The sequence below is a fragment of the Platalea leucorodia genome (assembly GCF_965183815.1).
Source record: "Platalea leucorodia genome assembly, chromosome: 2".
NCBI lineage: Eukaryota > Metazoa > Chordata > Aves > Pelecaniformes > Threskiornithidae > Platalea > Platalea leucorodia.
Window position 1 is genome coordinate 14326043 of NC_138824.1, and position 25470 is coordinate 14351512.

General features: G+C 35.3%; 1 protein-coding gene across 2 annotated transcripts in view; it reads left to right on the top strand.

The window, feature by feature from the left end:
• Nucleotides 1-25470, top strand: part of CNTN5 (contactin 5) — a gene marked incomplete at both ends in the record, with an annotated part of 363298 nt that overhangs the window by 191181 nt on the left and 146647 nt on the right. For both annotated transcript variants that reach the window (XM_082305015.1, XM_082305016.1), the window contains 2 exons: nucleotides 847-1050; nucleotides 15926-16028. In XM_082305015.1, the coding sequence (XP_082161141.1) occupies nucleotides 847-1050; nucleotides 15926-16028 (307 nt within the window). The remainder of the gene's footprint in view (nucleotides 1-846; nucleotides 1051-15925; nucleotides 16029-25470) is intronic.

Genomic DNA, 25470 nt, shown 5'->3' on the forward strand with positions numbered 1-25470 from the left:
ATCACGATATAATTGCATACAGAATAATAGGAAATAATATTTTTTTCTCGACAAATTATTATAACAGGAAAAATACATACTTTTCAGGTGAACAGAATGATTTGTGGGATAAAAATGAGAACCAAGGCATTGGCTTTAATTACCCTTTTAAAAAATCACTTTGATTAGTCTTTGATCCATCAGATTATGGGGCAAAACAGTTGGTAGCTTTGGTTTAAGGAACTATTCATTGATTGTAGGGATTTAAGCTGCATATGGGAAGGGTTCTGAGGTTCTTCTGTGAAGCAAATGTAGAAGAAGACAGAAGTGTAGTGTGGTAATACTACCTGCAAGGTAGGTTGAACAGTTATTAGAATCTGCTGATTTTAAAAACAGATGTTCAGAATTAAAAACTGTTTATACACATACATGGAAAAGTCATCCCTAGCTCTACAGGATGCATCTTCCTATAGAGGAACAAGTACAGAAATTTTGAACAAGTACAGAAAAGAATGTTTTACATATTATTTCTGGCTTGACCTAAAAGATTAGAAAAGGGAATTATCTAATATTCTATGGGTGATTTCTGAGTCTGTTGAATAATTTAATTAATTTTCTTGAACTAAATCTGTCCTGTGGACTCAATGCTTATGTTGTTTCCAAAATTCCAAGGAGAGAAAAAAAAGTCTTCAGTTTTAAAACAAACAAACAAACAAAAAAACAAACAAAAAGTTTAAAAGCTTTTAGCTCTTGTTTTTTTCTAGATTAGTTAAATAAAGACAATGAACATTTATTGAGTGTAACCACTAACATCACACAATATTGTTTCTATAATTGCTTTCTCTTATTTGTTCTGTTTTCTTTCAGAGATCATCTATAGCTGGGTATTTAATGAATTTCCATCTTTTGTGGCAGAAGATAGCAGACGCTTCATCTCTCAGGAGACAGGCAATCTCTACATCTCCAAGGTGCAAACATCTGATGTTGGCAGCTATATATGCCTGGTAAAAAACACAGTGACAAATGCCAGAGTTTTGAGTCCTCCTACACCTCTGACACTGAGAAACGATGGTAAGAAAGGCATTATTTCTGGGTACCACACAGAAGAAAAAATACTAAGCCAAAAATACTCTAGTTAATTTAAGAACCGTGATTTTATTGTTTTTCAATATATGCATGCATTTTCTGCAGCAATCAGCAAAGGAAAGATGGTCAAGGAGAGTTTCTTTTAAAACATCTAATAGTTGTGAGAATATTTAGATCTCCGAAGGCTGAGGTGCAATCTGACACCTCCTGATGTGTTTTGTTTAGAACAGTTACTCCTTCTTGCTATTCTGGTGCTCTGTCAGTGACAGAAAGAAGCAAATCTCCTTTCTCAGTGATGTCTGTTTCTTTAGGGCCCAGTTCAGTTGCCTCAATGCAAGTGGCCACTGCCACACTGAGACACCCTCAGGCATCTGAGACACCCTCAGGCATCTGAGACACCCTCAGGGGGCTGGCAAATATCACATAGGGCATACGGACCAGCAGCAGGGTGCCAGGAGATATACATTCGTGCATCTCAGATGACACGAGGCACACATGGTGAGACAACTGAACAGACGTCGTATTGCTTAAAACTTTACCTGTTGCTGTACTAAAGACCTGTTACACTTCCAGGCTCCAGTTCAAAGCGCTGATTAAGTACCACCAAGAACACTACAATAGCTTTGATTACAATGATAGTTAGTTACCCAGGTAGTTTTGAATTTCATCAAGGCATATAACTGCAGTATTTTTTCTGTAAATAAGTACCTAAACCCTGTTATAAAAAAGTGGCTTAAGATTTTTTCCCCAAAATCAAGAGAAAACACCTTTAAACAATATTTCATATGGAGCAATACGACATTTCAATATAAATGATATGTAACTCTGATTCTATCGGAATGTCTGCCTACAGAGGCAACTGTGTTATTTGCTCTTTTGCAGGAAAAAGATTCATATTTATTACATTATAATTGCTTTTTTGTTTTGTTTTCTGTCAAAATAATGTTATTTTTTAGAATAATAATTAATGATTCTATAAGTGCCTATATTTTCCTTTTTTCCAAGATGTTCCACATTTAATGATGCTTTCTAGTTCTTCAGAAATACATTTCAGCAATTCAGCATATGTGAATCCATACTTACATAAATAAGAGAAAGAGAGAGAGAAAAAGAGACTCAGGGTTTTATCTTGCTTATAGCTTTTTCTAGAACTGAGACTAGTCCTGTGCTGTAGAAGCATTACAAAAGCTCGACTTTTAAACACAGATGACTTAGTTTAACAGTAAGTAGAAATTATGTCCACAGATTAGAATGGAATTAAGTTAATCTTTATTCATCGTAACGAGTTGAAATTTCTGTCTGCACAGCATGCAGCCTCTGCAGCAAAAAGCTGCATGTTTTTCTGTATCATTCCCTATTTTCTTTTGCTGGTTTAGTACCTATGCTAATTATTGAGTTTCAGGTGTTTAGTTTTACTGAATTAACATAGCAGACCCAATCTTTTTAATATCAAACTTTGAAAATTAGAAAACCCAAACATTGACTGTCTTTTTAATCAGTTTGAACTCTGACCAAAAAAATAGCATTTTATTGTCATATTTATTAGTCATATCTTGCTCTATTGTTTCTTTATGACATTTCTTCATGTTTTTATTGCATTCCACTATTGTGCAGAAATTCAGCAGATTAATTATCCATAGCGTACTAACAGTACATAGGCACGCAGTACAGTATAAGAAATTGAGAGACTAAATAAGGATAAATGCAGCAGTCTACATCACTGAGCTAAGAAACAAAATCTGAGAAGGAAAACTGCACAGATTTTCTTAAATGTCAAGTTGGTAGTATATACCAGCCTCAAGCAAATTTGTGTTTCACAGCTGGCTGTCATACAACTGTAATAATCCAACCTTCTGAACTGTGCTGGAGTACTGGGGAGGCATTTGCACATAGATGAACTGCTCCTCAACAATCTCCCGATTCATTTTTTCACACGCGTGAATTTCTACCAGGCTTCCATGCCTTAATTTTTATCTGTTGAGATTTCTGAAAAGCCCCTTTATTGTAATAGACTTCTTTAGTATTTCTTAGTAAATTGCTTGGTTTCCTGTATGACTGAGCCAGTTTCTCAGTGAAGAGACCCAGACTTTCTACCTAACCTTGCAGTCTCCCTAAACCTACCTTGAAAAAATATTCAGGAAAATTCTGGTTGCAAAATCGTATTTATTATTTAAGACATTTGTCTTGGTCTACCTCCTCCACAGAATGCAGTAATATGGGCCTTTAAGAAACTATCTGGGATCGCAATTAAAATATTCCATTAATGGTACAGTACTTTTTCTTTTTGATATAAATTACTTTAGGTTATATTGCCTTGTCTATTGACAAATATTAAAGGGCGATGACAGAATTTTAAAAATATATATACATTATACTCCAAAATATGGGATAATATAGCTGCTGAAAAGAGGTGATCATTAGAGTCAAAGAAATTTAGAGTAATTTGTGGAGAAACAGCTGAGGATGGATACTAATAAGGAAGTGAGAAATTAAGAATGGCATTAAAACAAATATCGAAGTACCTGAAAATGTACTTGATGCTATGTTGTTGAGTTCTGTTATATGATTTTGAATATGGCTTTTTAAGCTTTTTGATTATAAAATAAATTGAATCACTTTCAACTTTTCAAATAGTCACTTAAGTTTAAAAATCATACAGCTTTCTGAGTTCTAATAGTTGGCATCACAACTGACATTATCCTGCTCAGTCAGCACATTTGTCAAACCACAGGAAGAGCTTATGGTTTTAAACAGCTTTTATAAATGGCACTATATAAATAAAACAATTTATATAGTCAGTATTCTCTGGACATATGTATCATTAACTCAAAAATATTCTACTTGATATATTTATCATCATTCTCAGATTTTGATGTATAAACCGTACCTGTACCCAGGGGACTGGACAGCTTGTGATGAAAAACACTCCTATGACAACATTGGTCTCTATTTATCTATGAGGAAGAAACAGAATAATATTAAGGCTTTTTGTCAAACTCTGCAAGAATGTAGCAACTTCCTGGGCTTTTATTAATCTTTTATTTCTTTCATGATGTGTCTCAAAGGGGAACTTAGCTCCTTGATATGAAGCAAATTAAATAAAAACATCAAGAAATCCTTCAATGGATTCTGAATAAAATGAATACCTCATTTGTTCAGATGTCCTTGACAATCAGTCATTTCATACAATTCAATTTCACTTCAAGCTGGGTTATAAAAACACTCTAAAATTCTATCTGAGGAGATAAAAAAGTTTTAGCAGGAAAAAAAATTATGCATCATTTCATTAACTGCCTATATAATGCATTGGAAACTTTGAGGAATTATTTAATAACTGTTTACAAATAATAAACAAGGTTGTTAAAATGGATCTTTGCAGGCTTGGATGCTGATTGGGAGCAGTAAATTATCTTGACTAATAAAAAAACCAGAAAGCCTCTTCAAATTTAGGAAATAGAAACCTAGGGAGTATGAAATATTTGATGGTTGATAACATAAGGCAGTTATTTCAAGTTCACACATTTTCATTCCAGTTTTTCTTCCTTTTTTATCTTTTTTATTTCTCTTGAAAAGATGTTAACTTTAACATTATTACTGTACTGGAGAGAATTACGTAATTCTTCATTTTATCTCTGTGTAGATACTGTCTAGTGGCTTTGCTACAGTGAAATTTCCAGAAAAAAAAAGAGAACCTGTACAATTTCAGACATCAGAGGATACTTTCTACTGTGTTCCATTAGAGCAAATTAGTTTATACCTCAACAGAAGTCGGTGTATCTCACCAGACATATTCTCATGTAACTGAATGCAGACCTTGACCTTCAAATTTTTTTTCCGTGTCATCATAGTTTTGTGAACTGAATCCTGTCTGTCCTAATTCTATTGTTTAATTCTATGTGATTAATAGTCTCACATAATGATAGAACATATAGTTATCAAGGTATTAAGGATTTTCATTTCTACTTTTCTATGATGGAATCTGTTCTGCATGTGCTGATTCAGGTTGAACTCTGGGATGTATTGTTTGAACATCACTGGGTTATCTAAAGATCTCTTTCCCAACATTAAGAAAAGTTTAGAAGAAGTCATAATAATTTTCCCAATGGTGGAAATTAAGCAATAAAAAGGGCCAGTATAAGATAGTAAGGTAATAAATAATAGATAAAGACAGACCAAAATCAACAGTTTTGCAGACATAGATTATTTCCATCCCTGAAGAATGCTGATAGTTGTTAATTAACTGATATTTAGCATTAAAAAGATTTGCTTAAAGATTAACCCTACTATTTATGATCTGTCAGTTTTCCCCTTCAGAAATGGACAGATTTTTTTTGTCCTACTTGCATTACTAGTTTTGTCTTCTAAGGTGTTTATTCATATGGAGCTGAATTCTAGAAGACAAAAAGCATACCTGGATTGTAATGGGAGTTGAAAATACCTATCCAGCTGTGACTTAATTCTGCCAGGTTTTCTGGAGTTTCCAACTTTGTAGGCTGCCTCTTTTGTGTGGGTTATATTGCAAGATCATTAACTTACATTTTTAAGCGTCCAGTCACATCTCATATTTGAATTGTGCAAGTCCATAAAAACTATGCAAGACTGGGTGGAAACTGTGGGAAATCCTCCTAATGCTCTAGGACAGAACTCAAACCTGAAATACTCCTACTTTCATTTTTTTCAAGCAAAGCCAAACTGTCTGGGCAAAATCAAGTTTGATCTCTAGCACTATACAAAGATCGATAGCACTGACAGAGACATTAGAGTACGCAAGGTCTGCTCTAGGGTAAGGCTAATAAAATGTCAATGTCCCTGGACCACCGTTACTCCTGTAGTAAACATGTTGTTTCTCCCCTGAAATTGTAGTGATGTATTTTAATTATGGGTCATTATGAAACTGAAAATAAGAGACTTGCCACAATCTCTGCTTTTCTCTAACAAAAATACATCCTTCATGGGTTACAGGTATTTTGAAGAAACGCTTTTTGTCTGTTTCGTTCTGGCTCTTGTGCCTAGATCCCACTGCTACATTGACAAAAATAATAGGATGAAAGTCAGGATTAAAGAAAACTAGTATAATCTTGTTTTAATTAAAAAATAAATCAAGGACATATATATAATAAGGGGGGGGGGGGCTGGTTTTGCTTTTTTTTTCCCCAAAAATAGTAGTTTTTCTCTCCATTTAGAAAATCTGTTACAGTCAGCACCAGTGGTCCTTCCACCTAAAATTCTCAGTTAACATCTATAAGTAGGCAGGAAGTTTTATGGAGGGCTCCTATACAATAAGCCTTTACAGAGTGTTTTATAGTGATTGTAGCATGGCTCAAGTGAACTATCAAACAGCATACGAAAGTTCAAAGACAGTATTTGTAAAAGATTTAGCCTAAAAAAAAAGTATAGAGAAAACATCCTGGGATGGTCTTTTAACAATATAAAAGGGTTGAACCCAGGGGAATATTTCAGGAGGAAAACTGGGAAAGGTTTGGAAAAGATTAGGTTCCAGCATTCAATGTAGAACAAGAACTCTTACACTGTGAAACTGTTTGCTTTGAGTTTAGTTTACTTTGAGCTCTGTTAAGATAACCTCTTTCAAGGAGTTTTAATTGCTAAGTTTTCCTACTCGTTTATAGAAACACTATCTGCTGGAAATGAAGTTGTTGCTTTTTTTAATTAGCTAAAGCAATTTAAGATTCTAGACATGTATCATCTTGCACATCTTTTGCACTCATGTTTTCTTGTTTTGCTTCTCCTCCTGATGATTTATGAAGCTAATACACAAAGGAAAGGGTTAACTGATCCATACAGAGAGTATACAAAGCATAAAATAAATTAACTGGAGAAAAAAATGTTCCCCTAAATTCAACTCAGGATTAGGAATGCTGTTGCATCAAACTGTAGCTATTAAGATTTCAGCTGGAAGTATGTTGGTAATATTTTAATTAATGGTGGTTAAATTAAAATTTGTGCAAATTGATAATGAAAATAGCATTTATAGCTGTGAATGGTTTCAAATTATAAAGAATGGTCATACCTAATGTTATGTATCTTACTGTCTCAGGATCTCAGATACAAATTCACAAGTGACTGCTTGCTTTGCAATCATGGAGTATGGCATAATATTCAAATAAGAATGATTTGTCAGTTTGGTGTTCTTGTCAACATACAAAGTGAAAAAAATTGATTGTGAACAGTGGGATTTTTGCTTGAGGTTAGGACTGCAGTAAGTTTATAACAGGGATGATTTGTTGCTGCTGGGTCTAAAACAGCTATTTAAATAGCTGTTGCTAATGGACGAGAAATGTTAGTGTTAGTTTGATCTTTCTTATTGAGGAAATAATAGGTACTTGTACTTGCATGGTTATATGAGGAGTCTCAACTGAAAAACATTTTCATTTAGGAAGCTCTTTCCAGTTAATTAGATAACAATGAATATTACAGCAGAACTACTTTGTGAAAAGTTCCTGTCTGGACACTGCAACAATTTTGACACTTTTGGTACCTTACTGGAAAGGGAATATTTTGTTTTCATCCTGTAAAAGAACAGTGCAGATTGCAAGAAAAATGGAACTTAAGGTCATATTTGAAGTACAAACAATTATGCCATTTACTGTAGGAGAAATGAGGTTCTTTGAGAACCATGAACATGCCATCAGGAAAATAATTAGAAACCCTGTGAAAATTAGATCCTCCTCCTAATCATTTAGATTAAATAATATTTTCCATGTTTCTGAATAGCTTTTGTGAGCCTGACCTGGCTGAACAGAAGGCAATTGGAAAGGAGGAACAATAAACATTGGCCAGCAATGACTAAAAGGAATCTGCCACAGATTTCTTGTGCCAAGTTCAGCACAATCTCCTCCCCAGTAAAAACAAAATGGAACAAAAAAAAAAAAAGTTGGGTTTTTTTTTGGCTTTTTGTTGACTCATATTCTTGGGCCTCTCAAGCAAGATGGTGTGTTGTCTAGTGTAGTGGAGTCCTGATTTTTCTTAATGTGTGTGGCTGCTCAGAAAAATTATCTATACACATAGTCAGTGAAAATGTTGTTATCATGTTTCCTTACTACTATATATGCACAAATCTTCGTACTGGAATGTTGTATACAAGCCATTCAGATGCCCTCACTCGTCTCTGAATGTCCAAAGGGTGAAGTTTGGTTTCATCCAATGCCAGATGTGCTGGGTTTAACAGAAGAGCTTAGATGCTAAATTACATATATGTGAGAAATTTGATGGATTGAAGTCTAGGTTATGACTCAGTAAAGACTTCTCTACATAGAGAGAGCCAGCAGTCTTGGTCATAGTTACTGCTTGGTATTTTCAAACACAGGTAAACAGAGATCTCTGCAGCCCAAACTGTAGACTAGAAATTTTGGCGCTTCATTTGAAGAACTAGAGAAAATACCACTGCTCCCCTCATTGCTTATTCTGAGCTTATCTCATTGCTTTTGTGTCCTTAGAGTTTGTCCCCAGTTCCCTTTACTTCAGTCATAACACACCCACTTACAATTGAAAATGAAGTGCTTTTAGTTGTATTCGCTGTTTAAGAGAGGTACGAAGCTCTTGTGTATGTATGACGTACATACACGATATTTATTAGTTATAAATAACTAATTTTAAAAATATTTCAATATAGGAATACTATTTCTAGAACAAATTTTCTAGACAGGGTTCAGTGAATAATGCTGGATAATTGAAATGGAGTATAACATAAAGATGGATTTAAAGTGGGAAGAGGAAAGTTTTGGTTAAGTTTTAGTTAAACAATTTGTTTTGGTTTAATATGATCTCCTTCTACATTTATACCTTCATAATTAGAAATATATGAACATCTTATTCCCTAGTTATAAACTAAAGAAGTTTGTTCCCTTCTTGTGCTGTATTCATTAAGATACTTTTTCCCAGAAACTGAATTACTAAATTTTCTTTGATATTAGGATAGATTCTAGTAAAGACTTCTTTCCATACAGTGATATGTGATAGGATTTGCTTTCTGAGTAACATATGAAAACATTTTTGGTACTTTAGTGTTCAGTGCATTGCAGAATCCAATTTCACATGAGCATTTTTAGGGCTTCTCAAAGGATAAATTTATAGCTTAAAACTTGGCTAAGAGATCTCTAAGTGGAAGGAATATTGTGGACAGTTATAAAAAAAACATTCCCACAGTAAATTTTTAGAGACTTACAGCAGGCGCTGGTCCTTCCATTTAGAATAAGATTAATGGCAAGTGAGTCAATAAATTCTTTCTAATGCACTGAAAATTTCTGCTGTGGCCAGGATGTAATGGTGAGCACCATCATTATATTTGAATTAATTTGGTTTGTGCTGTGAATTTACTGTCATTGTAAATGTGTGTATTCAGGGCTCTCTCTTCCAAATAAATATCTGGGGACATTTAATGGTGCAGGTCTTCAGGGAAAATGCTAAATATTCATTTGTCACAAAAAGACCCACATGATAGACAACCACATCACAGATGGCATCACAGATTATTGATAGGAGAAGAAATTATATATGAACAGGAGTGTTTTGCAGTCAAATTTTTCTTAGGTTTGGATACATATTCACACAACAGATCTTAATTACAATGTGGTAGGATATTCAATTTGTGATCTATAAAATTATTAGAAAATTCTTATGCAACAGGACAAGTTCATCACTCCTCAGGACATTTCCCAAAAATTGAGAGGAACATCCGAACCAATAAGAATCACCCATAATTTTGTGATTAGAGCACTATCCAGCCTGTAAGAGAAATGGATTAACATTCCTACACCATCTGATTAAGATCAGGGACTTCACCCAGAGCCCTCAGGCAAACACTCTGAATCACTGAACTATGGGGGTTGTATCTTTTGCTAATAAAATAACGGCAAGCTTAAAGCTGTGCCTAATCTTTCTCCTGAGTATAGGAAATCTTTGGCTTTTATTTTCTCTCTAGCACTCTGAGCATGTTTAGTCAGGAATCTTATATTCTTTTCTAGCTACTGTCTTAAAAGTTATCAGCCACTTATTCAAATATTCCCTGTAACCTGTTCCATTCAAAATTGGTTTCTGAAGTAAGTTAAAGACCTATTACTTAAACAGTTTGAAACAAATCCAAATCATATTAGCTGAAAGGGTTTAAGGAGCCATCATGGAAGCTTATGTTCTGGGAGATTCAAGAGGGTAGTTAATATCTGGAAGACTAATGGAACAGAAGCATTAGCCTCTACACAGCTGGAGTAAGATGATATGTCATGATTTGTCAGCAGTTTGATTTTTTTTTTTTCCCCATGAAGGCAAAAAGTCTTTTTGTGTGGATACAGTCATAGACTCACAATTTTTCTACACTATTCATTTGAGGTTGTAAAAATCATGGAGTGGTAGGCTAAATGAAGAGGTAGAGCAGTCATTTCCAAAGTGATACTACTGACTGATATCTTGTCTGTAGCTCTTTCAGTTCTGCTTAGCTGAAAGGACTGACAATCAGAAGCTGATTTTGCTACTGTATTCCATTCTCCATTTCCATTAAATGGCCCACAGGGGATAACATAAACAGTTTTAGCTGTAGCAATATCTGTAAATGTTTGAAATTCTATTATTATATATACTCCTGTGGTATGTGAGCACCTCACAATCAGTGTTTATCACATTATTGTGATTTAGTGAATTGTGTCATCTCCATTTTTTGATGGAAAACTAAAATGCAGACAACAGTGTAGCTAAGGGTTCATAGGACACTTTAGGTAGCGGAGATTTGAACTCAAGTCACATATTTGCAGCCAAGTCAGAGGAACAACTTGTTAAATGAAACCACTTATTAAAATTAAACCTGATTTTATGAAGATTTTTCCTTACCTGAGCTGGAGAATATGTAATAATTGCTCTGTGATAATTGGATTGTTGTAAAAACATATCGGAAGGAGGGAACAGGGAAATCATCTCCTATAAATATTGAGCTCCATTTCTGTCTGTGTGACTAACAAGCCATTAATTCTAACAAGGTCAAGCTGTGCTTAGTCCTGGGATAGGTTTAGTCATTTGAATCAGTGCCTTTTTTGGTAATCAGAGATAAAACAGAAGGGTTATTAGTTTTTCATCTCAGTTCAACTTCACCCAGCCAGGGAAGACCCTGGCTGGACAGAAATGTGGAGAGCTCTCCTTCTCATACACACTGAAAGAGCAGAGACCCAGAAACTGGGAAAGGTAAGGTGGGATGACTTGTTTCAGAATAAAGCCCAGGGGTAAGATTTATTCAAACAAACAGGAAAGTTTGTCTTTTAACCCCTTTTTTAATGCCAGACTACGTTTCAAGATCTGGTAAGTCAGATTTGTTTTGAAGCGGTGTGTTTCATACTAGTCACAAATTCAGCACTTTCATACCCAGATCTGAAGTCAGCTGAAAGACACAGCTTGTGATATAGGGAGTGTAGTAAACTAATTAGCTGAAGGAAGACTGAATCATGGGGGTCATCTCTGGGAAGGTAAAAGATTGACCAAAAGGAGGTGTTTTCATGGGAAGGCAGAGCATGGGAGCATTGAGAATGGCTCCCTGTTCCTCTATAGCGCTCAGACTATGTGCACTCTGTGATTTGTTAGCCGCTTGAAAATCGTATATTATGTTTTTATTCTCTGTTGATAAATTTTATTTATTGTTATATTTCATGTTTGATAACTGGAAATAAAAAATGACTGGGAGAATTTTTTATGGCCTTAACCAAACCTCTGAAAGAGAGTCATGTATATAAGTCTGAGAGAGATTGATTCTAATGCACATAACTCAAGGCCTCCATATTTCTTAAAAGTTCAGGTTCCTTTTAACACCTAATACAAATGAACACAAATCTTGATGAAAATGCAGATGGTCATTGGTTTATCATTACTGACTCATAGTGACCAAAACAGAAACTGGGAAAGATAAAGAGCCTGGAGGTACAACAGCCATAGCAAAGCAATTATAGTGTAACATGGGAAGATAAGGCTTTGATAATTCCCTTGCTGTCTATGCAACTGTAATGGCCTCTTTGGTCTCGAAGACTGTAAACAATAAGGATGAAAAATATCCCTTTGCAATAATAGACTTTTGTTTCCTAATTTTCATAGGGACACCAAGCAATTGCTCAGTAATTTTTCTACATTTTTCTGCCAGTTGCTGCAGGCATGCCTCTTGCTAGTGTAACAATAACCCAGAAGAACAGGACATGGTACAAAGCATTAGTAGGTCAGCGTTTCATTAGGAATACGAAATGACAGCATGACTCGCAAAGAGCATTCTTGTGCAGATTGCACCTACTAAAGGGAGTTAATGTAAGTTAAAAACATAAGACCTGAAAGATAATATTGTCCCTCAGATGTGTTCATAACTACTGTATTATTTTAAAGGCAAGAATAATTTAATCTTATTTTAAGTTGCATTTTTTCAGCGCTAAAAAAGGCAAATGTTTAATAGTACGTGACTATTCAACACTGATTTTCAGGAACAAAGTCTTACACAAAAGCAAAAAAAAACCCAAACCTTTTTTAAAGTCATTGAATCACAAGACCTGTCAGCAAGTATGCACAGTCAACAGAAGCCAGAGATTTAAAAGGAAAACCTCAGGAACATAGGCTGCATCATAAAACTTAAATGAACTATTTTCAGTAGTGTTCACTACAAGGGAACCTGGGGAGGATCCCCTGTCGAGACTGAAGTTCTCGTAACTGACATTTCAATACAAGAAATTTTAGAAGAAATATTGGCATTACAAACACTAACAAATCCCCAAGGCCAAACTCATATACAGAAGGAAGCAGGGTGTACCATTTTCCTTTACTGGGCCTCAGGCCTAGACGGAGTGCAGGTAGATGTAGTGCTTAGGGACATGATTTAGTTGTGGACTTGGCAGCACTAGGTTAATGGTTGGACTTGGTGATCTTAAAGGTCTTTTCCAACCTAAATGATTCTATGATTCTATGAAAAGGTGCTTTTTTTTAAAAAAGGGACTCCTAGGAACATCTGAGGAACTACAGACCAGTAAGTCTGGCTTCTGTGTCAAGTGTTTTGATAGAAAATACATAGAAAAGTACAATTAGTAGAATTGTATTTATCACATTACCATATAGTAATCTTACCATACAGACATATACCATGAACACAGCTTTTAAAGAGGGAAGTCATGCTTCAATCCGCATACAACCTTCCTGAAGAGTCTGAGAGAATATGAATAGGAATGGTCAAGGTAACACCGTGTACTTTCATTTCAAATAGCTCTTGACAGGGTCACTCATCATAGGCTGTCAAAGAAATGAAATTCTCAAAGGGGTTGAAGGACAGCCCCATTTTGGATTAACAACAGATAAAAAAATTCCACCTTTTGTAGGAGTATCTGATCAGTTTGGAGGACTGAGAGATTGTCAGCGAAGGCACAGAATACTTTTCTGGGACTTCACCGTTCAACACATAAACCATCTGGAAAGGAAATGAACACGGAGGTAGAAAAGCCTGTTGATATAAAATTGTTAAGGATTGTTAAAATTAAACCTTACTGTGAAGAGCTGCAAAAGGATACTGTGATAACAGAGTGGATAGGTGATAAATAATGTCACCCAGTACAAATTTACATAGTACCTAAAAATATAATACCTATATTAGATATTATCAGTAAAGAGATTAGGGTGCCATTGTGGATGAACATCAGCTCAAGTGCAAAAAGGCAAATGGAACTGAATTGTGAGGAAAGCAATAAGGAACAAACAAAACAAAACAAAAAAAAACACAAGCAAAAAGAACTGTGATAGAAAGATCTACAGCTTCAATATTGCTATGCAGTTCTCATCTTCCCATCTCAAAATGATAGAATGGAATTTGAAACTCTGCAACATGGGCACTAGGAATGATAGCAAGTTTATTAAAGATTCACTGTAAGGAAGGATTAATAGTCTGGGATTTTTCAGTCTGTAAAGGACAGCTGAAAGGAGATATGACAGATATCTTATAACGTCATGAATGGCTCAACTGAGGTGAACCAGAAACTGGTATTCATAATCACAAAAAAAATCCAGAAAACAGTAAAAGAAGTCACAAGGAGTGTAATTAAATTATGAAATTTATTGACATAGTACAAGCCAGTGGGAATATATTTTTTATGACAGATTAGACTAGGAATGACTTCAGTCTAGGCTAGGGGAAATTTTAATTGACTAAAATTTGATTGATGCCCTGACTTTATTTTAGTACCCAGGACACAAAGGTTAATATCCCTTTTTCTACAAAAAAAATACCTTTTAAGCTTTAATGACAGAACTGGTTCAAAATTTGCCTTTTCATACAAGGGGCAGCATTTCTCCACAAGTTCATAAAACAATGTCAAAACATTGATTTAGTCATGTTTTTGAGGAAAAATGGGTCATTATTGCTAGTACATTGTAATACTTGCATGATTATGTTTTTTAAAAAGAAATCTACTGCTACTTATAAAGCCACATTATTTATGGAATTACACTGTTTGAATTAAAAGCATTCTGTGCTTTCTACTTCTGATATTTGATTCACATATCGGACACATTTAGATTTTCTAACTAAACTTAAGCCCCTAAACATGTGTTTAAATGCATATGTGTTTAGACTTCCTCCCAGAACCAAACTGCAGGAGCCTGTGGGACAACAGGAGGAAGAGAGCACAGCCCCACTGGAAACTCCTGAGTCCGATGAGGAACATTTGAAGGGCATTTCAGCCTTATATATTATTTTTTGCTCTAATGGGTTGTGGGTTGTTTTTCTGTCTGTCTCTGCCAGCTAGCCTTCTCTCAGCTGCAAATCTCATATTCCCCTACTTCCATGTTCCTCCTTATGCTCCTTTCTTTTTCTTGCATAAGATATCCCTTCTTTTTTGTCCTCTCTTGTTCCTGTTTACTTGCTCTAGAATTCATTGGAGACTCTTGACTGATTTTTATAGGTTTAAACTAGACTTGTCTTTTTGCTACTGTGTCCACAAGTCAGATTTTATTCAGTTTTCCTCATCTAAAAATCTGAACAATTCTTACTTTGTTTAATATAGCTTTTAGTTCCTGAGTATCGCTTACCCCAGTAACTCATTTTCTGTCCAACCGAACACAGCTGTTAGAGTCATATTCTTCTCCTGCCATTCTGATTATGACATTTCCTCTGTCGCATCAAATACAAACCTCTCACCTTGCCTTATAAAATCTTTCTCCCTTCCCTGCTCATTTCTCATTTCCTAAGCTCTTGTGATTCTCCAAAGCTGTCAGTCACTCCTCGGCAAATTCCAGATAACTCTATTGATTTCAGTGTTTCTATTTTTCACATTCCTGAATGTTTTTCTAGTTGTATCTTACAGTACTAAGCGTGTTGTCCTGATAAAATTAATCGTGTCCCAAATTAAAAGGGTCACTGAAAATGAAATAACTGAACTTTGTATGCATCTGCATATCTCTGTATCTGCGTACACAAATGCTCTTACATAATTTGAGGTTTTTTTTGCTCAGCTTAGAAGGTCCTCAGTTGAACACAACATGATATGTTGACTTATTTGTCATAATGGTCACTGCATTGGTAAACAAAACTTTGGTCTATGAAAATTCTCACCCTTCTAAAATTGATTGACTGCTTTAATCTTTCAAAATGTAAACATTAACCCATGGTTGAGAAACAAATCCTTTTTCTAAGCTCTCCATTGTGCTGCTGGTAACCCTGAAGAGCATTTTAGAATATGTAGTGGACCTGGGCAGAGCATATCAGACCAAACAAGACTATCTATCTCCATCAATTACTAGCTTTACTGCTGGGCAGGTTCAAATAGCAAGGTACAGGATTTTTCTGTTATAATCTCAACAAATGGAAAACTGATGATGTTTCATATTTTAAACATTCCTTATTTTCCAGGTGTGATGGGGGAATATGAACCAAAAATTGAAGTCCATTTTCCTTACACAGTTACAGCTGCAAGGGGAAGTACTGTTAAGATGGAGTGTTTTGCACTTGGCAAGTAAGTACAGATTCTTTCATAATTAGACATCATTGTTTATTAAGATGTGACATGCCTAATTTGTGGTTTCATTATATTGCTGGATTTCATTTTCACAGACAGTCCTTACTGCACACTCAAAATAACCAATTGACTAAGTGGCCAATTATGAACTCCCTACCCAGCTATTTCTGTGGACAGTAATTCATTCAAGTTAAAAGACTCTCTATCAAAATGAAAAGTAATGTTCTTGTAAACAAAAAAAGGAAAGTTTTTTATTGAAAATCTTACCAGACTCACCCATTTATTCACTGTGATACTATAAATCAGTAAATTAGTTTATTCTGCCAAAATATCATAGTTAGAGAATAAACAAGATTAGTAGCTTCCCCCCCCCCCCCCCCCCCCAAAAGCATACTTTATATATGAAGCTAAGAGCACAATGTTTTAAACGTATCCTAACACACTTTTTGGCAGTGCCAATTCTCTAGTTTCTACCTGACCTAATAGCACTACTAGAGAACAGGTGTTTAGTATTCACATCAAGGGGGTTTTTATATGTTTATTGATAAATGACTTTAGGGAGAGAAAGGCTTTAGAAATACCTCTTTGCTATTTCATACAAATTAAAAAAGAAGTGAAATTACTTCTATACACTATTCAGATTACAGAATATAAGATGAAATTGATAACGTTTCAATTTTGTTGTGGCAGTTACTGTTATTATTGTTGCCAAGAATAAAGGTGGCAAGGGTAGTATACAGTCAGGCAGAACTAAGAAGCAATTCTAGTGATTCAAAAAAAATTGTTCTTTCTTCTGTACATGTATGTAGCCAAAACCAGGTGTTCCATCAGTGATTTCTTGCTAGAGACATATAAACAAATATAAAGGGTAGGGTTTTTTTCAAAAAACTCCTATCAAATTTGGGGGCGGGGGGGTGTGAGGTGTTGAAAGAAATCTCACTGTATTGAATTCAGTTCCTTTTTATAGTGGTGCTCCTTCTGGACATCTCGTTGTGTGTGTTTCCACCCCACCCCACCACCCCCCCCCCCCCTCCCCCCCGAAGTCATGCTGCTCAATATCATGTCTCCTGCTTGGTTTTCTAGTTCATAGCTTATCAAGGCACATACAGGTTCCTTACAGCCTGGCTTTGATTAAGAAATAGTGGAAGGATTTGTCTTTGTAACTCCTGTGGAGGAACTTCACAAATCAATTAGTCTGAAGCATACCGTATCTTCCATACCAATTCTTCTTACTTATTTACTTAAGTAGAAACAAAACGTAAGAAGCAAGGAATTTTAAGACAATAGTCTTTTTTCCTGAGGATCACCACTCCAGCTTGCTCGGCAGGTCTGGTTTTCAAGAGCAACCTTTCAAAGCCTGTCTCTACTACCTGAAAGGGCTTTTAAAATGTTTTTATGGTAATTTTGACCTTCATGTGTCACTGGATTTTTTTGTTCAGATTTTTCTCTTAACAGTTCCTATTTACTAGATGGATGAGATATGTCTTAAACTTGCTTCCCTCCTTGCCTGTTTTTCCTGTTTGACCAACGTCCAGATACTCTCAGTGAGCAGGTCAGCAGAAAGTATTCGTAAATAATTACAGAGAAATCTTGACAAAATATTTTAATTATACCTATTTAGGCCCAGTGAAGTTGAAGGAGAGACAGGACATAGCTAAACCAGTCCAAACAATACGTGGGAGACCATAGCCCATATACAGGGAGCCATTAGACAGCGACAGCAGCTTTTGCAAATTCATTTCCAGCATAAATATAAGCAGTAGTTTAGAAAGCAAACGTGAGGGAAGAACTTCTGTAGGGTAAAACACAAGTCTTATGTTTTATACAGTAAAGATAAGGAAAGAGGTACATGAGAGAGGATAGAAAAGCAATAAATGGAGAGATTCTGAAATGCTGAAATATATGAAGAAAAGAGCTGTTCTGCAGAGGCTAGTGGCTCCAGGCTCTCTCCTGTCAGCAACACTAACTGATTTTCTGCCAGGTCAATAGTGGGCAACAAGGCCCTTTTAGACACTTGGCTATGGCTGAAGCAGTGACCAGTATCTTAGCTTCCATTTTCTTCATTTTGCTGGAATTAAATTGCAGTTGCTGACAGATTACAAGTCAACTGTCACTTTCCGGTGAAGAGGAGGTATGTCCATGTTGTCCTTCACAACCATCACTGACAGGCAAGAAATGCAGCTACTGATACCTTCCATCATCAGCACCCTAAGGTTTAGTAAATCCTCTCAAAAAGAGGCAGTCGCTGCTCAAACAGCCACATAAGGAAGGTGAAGATTGACAGGAAAGGTTTCAATTAGCTTATTTCCACATTCATATTTGGTGTTAACCTTTAATAAACAAAAAAACAAAAAACACCTGAACCATCAAGGAATTTAAGGTTATCTAATAAGTTAACCCCATTAGCTGCTGTTGTAATGGGCAGCTATTTTTACCATGCACATTCCTTATCTTCTTTTTGCAGCCATTAATGCACAATCAAATCAGCTAGTTGAAATTGCTTTCAACCTGATATGGTAATAATTACATGAATGACATTTCAGGCCTTGTTTGAAACCTGGAGGCTGAGGTGGGAGTTAGAAATGCATCAGATTTCCTATTCATTTTCATTGTTTTCATTTTTTGTCCCCTTCTTTTATTCCTGATATCTTATAAGGATCTTTTCTTGTTACACTGCCATGGGTCCCCATTACCAAACTGAATCACACCTAATTTGTTCCTTCTTTATTTAGCGTTTTGAGATTTGGCATTTTGAATTTTTTTTTTGTAAATAACATAGAATTTATTTGGTCTCAAAACCAATGTGCTGCTGTTTTTCTCATGCCTTAATTTAGCTGTCTGAAACACTCGCTCTTCTCTCTCCACTGTAATTGTGAGAATGACAGACATTCCAGCGAGATTTCCTGAAGTAGGCATTTGGCAAATATTCCAGAAAGAGTCTCGTCTTTAGTTACAGATTAATGATTTATTAGTAGTGTTTATTTAGAACTGCCAGTCACTATGGCTGTAGGAATTAAATAAATTGGAGCTGTGCAGCTTTTGTCTCCAAACTAAAATCAAATGTCTTCATTGCTTGACAGACAGAAATTCTGAGAAGGATTTTATTCTGACCCAAGCAATATGTAGCTGGTCCGATTATAAGTGAAAATATTACATTATTGATGCCATTTATAAATAGACTCTGTTGTTGCTAAAGAATTCAAAGTAATACAAGAGTGAAATACCTCAAAATGATGCTATTTGTATCAGATAATACTGCTTATAATGAGCATCAGTTATTGGCTAAGAAATCACTGCATATATCCATGATTTACTGCTGAGGTATAATGGAAGAAATGACAGACAGAGGAGTCAAATAAAATTTACTGTACTATATATCAGAGTGCATTTTGCAATTAGTGGTGTTTTGTGATTTGTGTTGGATATTTATGCTGGCCCACTTTTGTTGAAATGTTGGTTTTATAGCCATATTCACTGTCATATCCACACAACAACTTGTGTTTTGATTACATCTATGTTTCATATATGTCTGTATATATATAGCATACAGATATTTTCTGTCACCCATTTAATTATGTATTTTTTATTAGGAACACTTGAATTTTTGTTTGTTTCCTAACAAGACAGAGGATCATATTTTTTTAAAAAAGAATAATTAAAAAAAACCACTAGCACTAACAAAGTATTAACATCTATTTTTTGAACTTTTCATAGGAACAGAACTACATCTCTTTCATTTACATAATTGCTAGATCCTGATCAAGACTTACATCAAGCTTTACTAAAATAATAAAACAACAAAATAATAATTAAAAAAAAGAAAAAAATCACTTTTAAAACTTACTGAATGGAAGAATTCAAAACATCTACATAAAAAAAAAAAATCTAACCAGCAGTACGTTAATATTTGCTTTTGAGTAACACAATTTTCACTGCTTGCGTCTTCTGTTATTTAAATAGACACATTAATTTTTTGGTAAGACAAATAAATTAGATTATTGGTAATCAGGTGGTCGTTTGTAGTCCAGACGATCCTGATTTTCTAACAATTCCATCATTTCAATGTCAGAACTTAAGTATATTTTGTAAATCAGGAAGACAGACCATGATCTTGTTCTTTGGGTAGGTTCTGGTGAAGAAGCCATGATTTTCCCAGCTGACACTCTTGGACAGATCACGGCATTCTAGGCTTTTACTGCTCCAGAAATGCAATTTTTCAGGCATTGCCTTCTGTCACAGCAGGTTGCCATCTGCGTTTTTTCTCAACCATTACTGAGTTTGCTTCCAAGAACACCTGGAGGCAACTGGTTAATTCTTTCATTTCTTTTTTCATGTTCTTTTTTAGAAGGAAGAATTCTCATGTCTTCATTTAGCTCCCCATTAAAAAGATATGAAAGTAATTGTGCTGATAGGTAAAAGGACTTTAAGTTCTGTCCCCACCATGTGATATATTCATTAATGAAGCACTTCCAGTGACTACCATCCAAGCGTTCTTTAACACTTCCTGAATTTGGAGTATAATTATCTCATAAGTGATTTTAATACTATTATTTTAACATGGGACTTGAAAGCAGGCATAGATGGAAATATATGTTTTTTTTTAAAAGCCTCAAAATGAACAAGTTTTCATTGTTTGATCAATGATATAAGACTGGTTTGTTCAAGTTCGCATGAAAAGCTTTAAGTTACAACCCTCCTCAATGAGCACAGACCCTTGCCCTCAGAGGACAGCAAGAAAAAGGAAGTGTCAGAAATATGTCACCGTTTTTTTCCTTTTTTTTTTTCCTGTTTTTCTGGTGTATAACTCTAGGTTGACTTCTTTTTTCCCTTTCAAATAATTCTTTTACACCCACTCTTTCACACAGATTTTTTAATGTCAAATTGTGTATAATGTATACACCCTACCTGACCCTCACACTTCAGCCTTTTCCTCACTGCATTTTCAGTCGTGCATTGCACCCATACAGCAGCTTCTATTTTATTCTCCATATAAACATCATACTTCATTGGTTTTCTGGCTCCAGCCAGGAAAAAAAAAATACAGTTTGTAGTATGATAGTGCCAACAGCCAATTTTGAGTGAGTAATCATATTTTATTTCTCATTAGAACAAATTAGAGGATGTGGGTTATTGCCGTATTTGTAGGTTACCAAAGTTTTCAATCTTTGCTTTTAAAATAGAATCCCTGGGCCACATAGACTGCCAAAAGCATTGTTTTGCTAAAAAAAATTAAGTTTTATGCATCTTTTTTTTACTATGGTTATTTTTTAACCACATAGATCAGCACATAGAGATTTTAATCAAAAGAATCAATAGAGAACAGTGCTGACAGACAATTTTTCTTACAACTCATATGCTTGTTTTTCTGTGTTTTTGAAAGACTGTTTTATGCTTGTGTTATTTCTGTGTGATAGTAACATCTACACAGTATATCAATATTCTTTCTAAATGCTAGCTTACTTCACTCTAGTAATGTCAAGACTGTTTTTATTGTGAAATATTCTTAGTTAAAGATAAGAATAAAATAGGGATATTGACTTCCTTTTATTACTGAATTATGATGAGGCTGTTATGATAGAAGCATTGTTCATGCTGTTATATTTAATGTTGCTTTAATAATTCTATTGTAAACTTTGTTTTGAAGAGATTTATAGCTCAGTCATAAACATTCATCCCATTTGTAATGTGGTTTGCAAGAACTCAGCTGACAATCCATTTTTAAATCTTGCTTTCTAAAAGGAATAAAATTAAATAAAAAGAAGGCAAAGTTACATATATTTAAGTCACACAAGTGAATGAAATTTAGTGACTTGTAATCTAGGAAATGTTCTAAAACGTTCTCTTGAAACAATGAACTCTGAAACTTCTGACTAATAAACATGTCTTTTAAATAGTTTTAAATCTATGGAATATAGGATTTTATTTTATCTCCTTGACCTGATATTTTTTTTAACAGGCTTTTCTAATATTTTTTCAAACTTTTATTAAAAATGCTGTTATTTATTTTATGTCATTATCAATATTTTCATTGCAGACTATGTACATGTAGAGAAAGCTTACTGAAGATTTTTCAATATGCAGAAATAAAAGCAAAAAGTGTTTGGATGAATGAATAGGATATCTAAGCAAAGATCAGGGTGGCAATACAAAAACTTTTTATGATCCGGTGAAGGGCGTTTGACTGTAACTGTAGAGAATTGCATGAAGTATTTGAAGAGTTATTTTTCCTGGTGTCACTCATCAAGACAATGACATAGGGTAATGGCTATAAAGAAGGCTTCTAGATATTGCAAATCTTTTGCAGGTGTAATAGACTTTGCAAGCCCATATATTAAAAAGATATTTCCGTGAGGTCTGGTCAGTGTTTGGCAAACAATGTAATGAGGAAGAGAGTAATTTCAGAAAAAAGGAAAGTTAAAGGCACCCAAGAAGTGCATCTTTGGTCAAAGGTTTTATAGTACCTGGTTCTTTTCTTTTCTTCTCTTCCTCTGAACTTTAGCTATATGTAATTTTTGCCAGGAACATAAAATTCACAAACAATAATCCTATAATGAGTCACACATCCAGGTTACACACTTCTCTGACTAACACATGCAGTTATCCATCTGGTCCCTCAACGTAGGTGAATAGTTTTCAGCATTGCACCATATTGTTTCTTAACTGCAAAGGACAAAACTTAACCCTCTCTGCTCTTCAGATTTGTAAAATATGGCTTTTCCTTTCTGTCCACCAGTTAAAAAACTATACCACAGGTCTTCCATATGTTTCTCCCTGACTTGTATCCTTTTGTTGGCTGATTTTGGCAAGTCCAGTATTACCTATTTTATACTGGTCCAGAATGTTTCAGAACTGGTATTCGTGTGTTGGCCATGGACAGCAAGATTCTTCTTGGCTTCAGACCTGGCAGGAGGCATCTCCTGCTATAAACTGTCAAGAGAAGCAGACAAGGCCTTCCCATAACCCGACCCCTTCCCACTAATCCAGCATCAAAAAAGTTTTCATGAGGATTTATATTCTGAGATCAAATGCTTTTCTGACATAAATCTCCTTACTACAAATTCATGAACCCACCTCTCGCTCCAGCCCTGGTATTACACTAGAGAGTAGCAAACCTAATGCACTGATCACAGTTTAAAACAAACTTAACCTCTGTTAACTGCACTATACTGCATCCCAGGGGCATTGAGATGAGTGAGGGGTCAAGGTGGCAAGCAGTAGCTGAGTATTATTGGACATAAACATGGGAATATAACATGAGTATAGAGTGATACTAACATCTGTGATATAAAACAGGCTTCACTGTTTTTAGGGCCAAGTATGACAGTTCTGTTGGATGCTTCTTTGGGATATGTCAGCAGATCTTTACAGTGTGGTGGCAGTCAAGAGACATAGCTCATGGAATGGCCATTCAGCCCCAGCAGCTGCTCCTTTCTAGGTATTGTCTTTTGGAAATGGTTAAGCTTCCTCATACTTTTCCATGAAGACAAAACAGTTCGTGCCTCTTCCCACAATAATGGTGACACACAGAAACACTTTTGGTATTACAGATAACCTGATTCTATACTAAGGACATTCAGAGCACATTCCACTGAATCCTGTGACAATAGCACGTACATTGTTATCCGCTATTTGGGAACTGCTGGTCAAAACAAAGTATGAAAGGACATGATGAATCACTGCCTTGATAAATGAAGGTTGGAGGTCTGAGGAATTCTGACCAGGTTTAATATACAAATTGCAGGCAAAGAGGAGGCTAATTTTGACTTGTCTTTTAAATGTATTATGGTACTCACAATTTAATGATATGCCAAGATCCTGGGCTTGCATTAAATGGAGAAAATCATTCTAGATGCTATGCATCCAATTCCTTGTTGGAACTAGGGATTCAAATATTCAATGTTTTTTTGTACATATAGGAGAATTACTAGGGGAACAAGGAGTGCTAGCATCTTAGCATCTTTGAGTATTAAGCAAACTCACAATGAAGACCACAGGTAGTAACTTGTCTTCACCCTCAAAAACAATTCTTATCATGATATTCTGTTTTTCATCTACAGGTCACAGAGACATAAAATGGCTGCTTTCTCTTTTTAAAACAGGGAAACTATGGCATAGTATATTAAAATAGAATGATTTGTGCAAAATCAAATTGCAGAATAGCGACAAAAACTGGTATAGAAATATATGTTTCTAAGTCCCATAGAACAAAAAAATCATTTTCCTTCATGCCTCTTCACACTACTTCTCACTTTAATGAAAATATTTTGTTACTTCTATCAGATGCCAACCTGGAAACTGTGGAAGATACTCTTAAAGTTTACTGATAACAAAACAATCCCAAGAGGGAAACGAACACTCTCAGTAGAACAGCATTCATCAGTGTTATAAGTAGGGATGTCCTTTCCCCTGGAGACAAATTTGTGATGAGAGGAAGGAATCTTTTTAAACATGAACATGGCATCTTCAAGCTGAGTTTGTTTATATAAGACAGGAATAGATCCAGGATTTTTTTTGCTTTGATAGCACATATTGTTTATGTCAAATAAATCTTTCTAAGACTTTCATCAATCTAAAGTTCATTTTTAGATCATACAGAATAAGAATTTATGTCATAAGTTGCTAGACCAGGACTGGATTTTGTTCCTGTTTGTCAGGCTGGATTGATTTCTGCCTTCCTTTAAGAGGACTTGTTCTTGCATAGACTTTATAATGCTGTTACAAATATTGTGATCATTCATAGTCATGTAATAAAGATTCTTTGGTGAATCTCAGGTGACACTCCCAGGGCTCATTCTGCCTCACTCTGACTAAATGCTTCATACTTACATCTAAAAATTTAGAGTTAATTGCTTTTACCATATGGCATAGGGAAAGCGGGAAAAAAACCCACCAAACTGCAAGTCCCCATCAGTAGAACGTCATTCTTGAAGAAGCAATATTACCAATCCCTTCCCTTTCTCTCTCACAGCCATCAAAGAAAACTTGTAAATGCTACTAAAAACTTTGTTCAGTAATTTAAACAGTGTCTCCTTAGGTTTAAAGATGGAGGACCATTTTTTTTGCATTCCAAACTTACTCTCCAGAAGCACATATGTAGGCTTTCTCTCTGTATCAAAGGTTGAGAGGATCAGAAGGAAACAAATTCTGTCAATTGTCAATAGTAGGTCCCTTGGTTACCATTGTTGTATTTCTCTTTAGGATTTCCCACAAAGAAATAAATACATATAATACTGTGTGGTACAGGAGCCTTAAATCCAGTACTTCCAGAAATCGTCACGCTCACTGTCTTCAAACTTTGTAGCTGATCAGCAGGTTCAAAGCCATCTTGTGCACCCCAGACACACTGGATTTACATGTGGTGCTCATTTGCATCACGATTGGTGGTAGAACTGCTGTTTCTGGAAGTCCTGGGCTCGTTGTAACTAGTCCTCTGGAATTG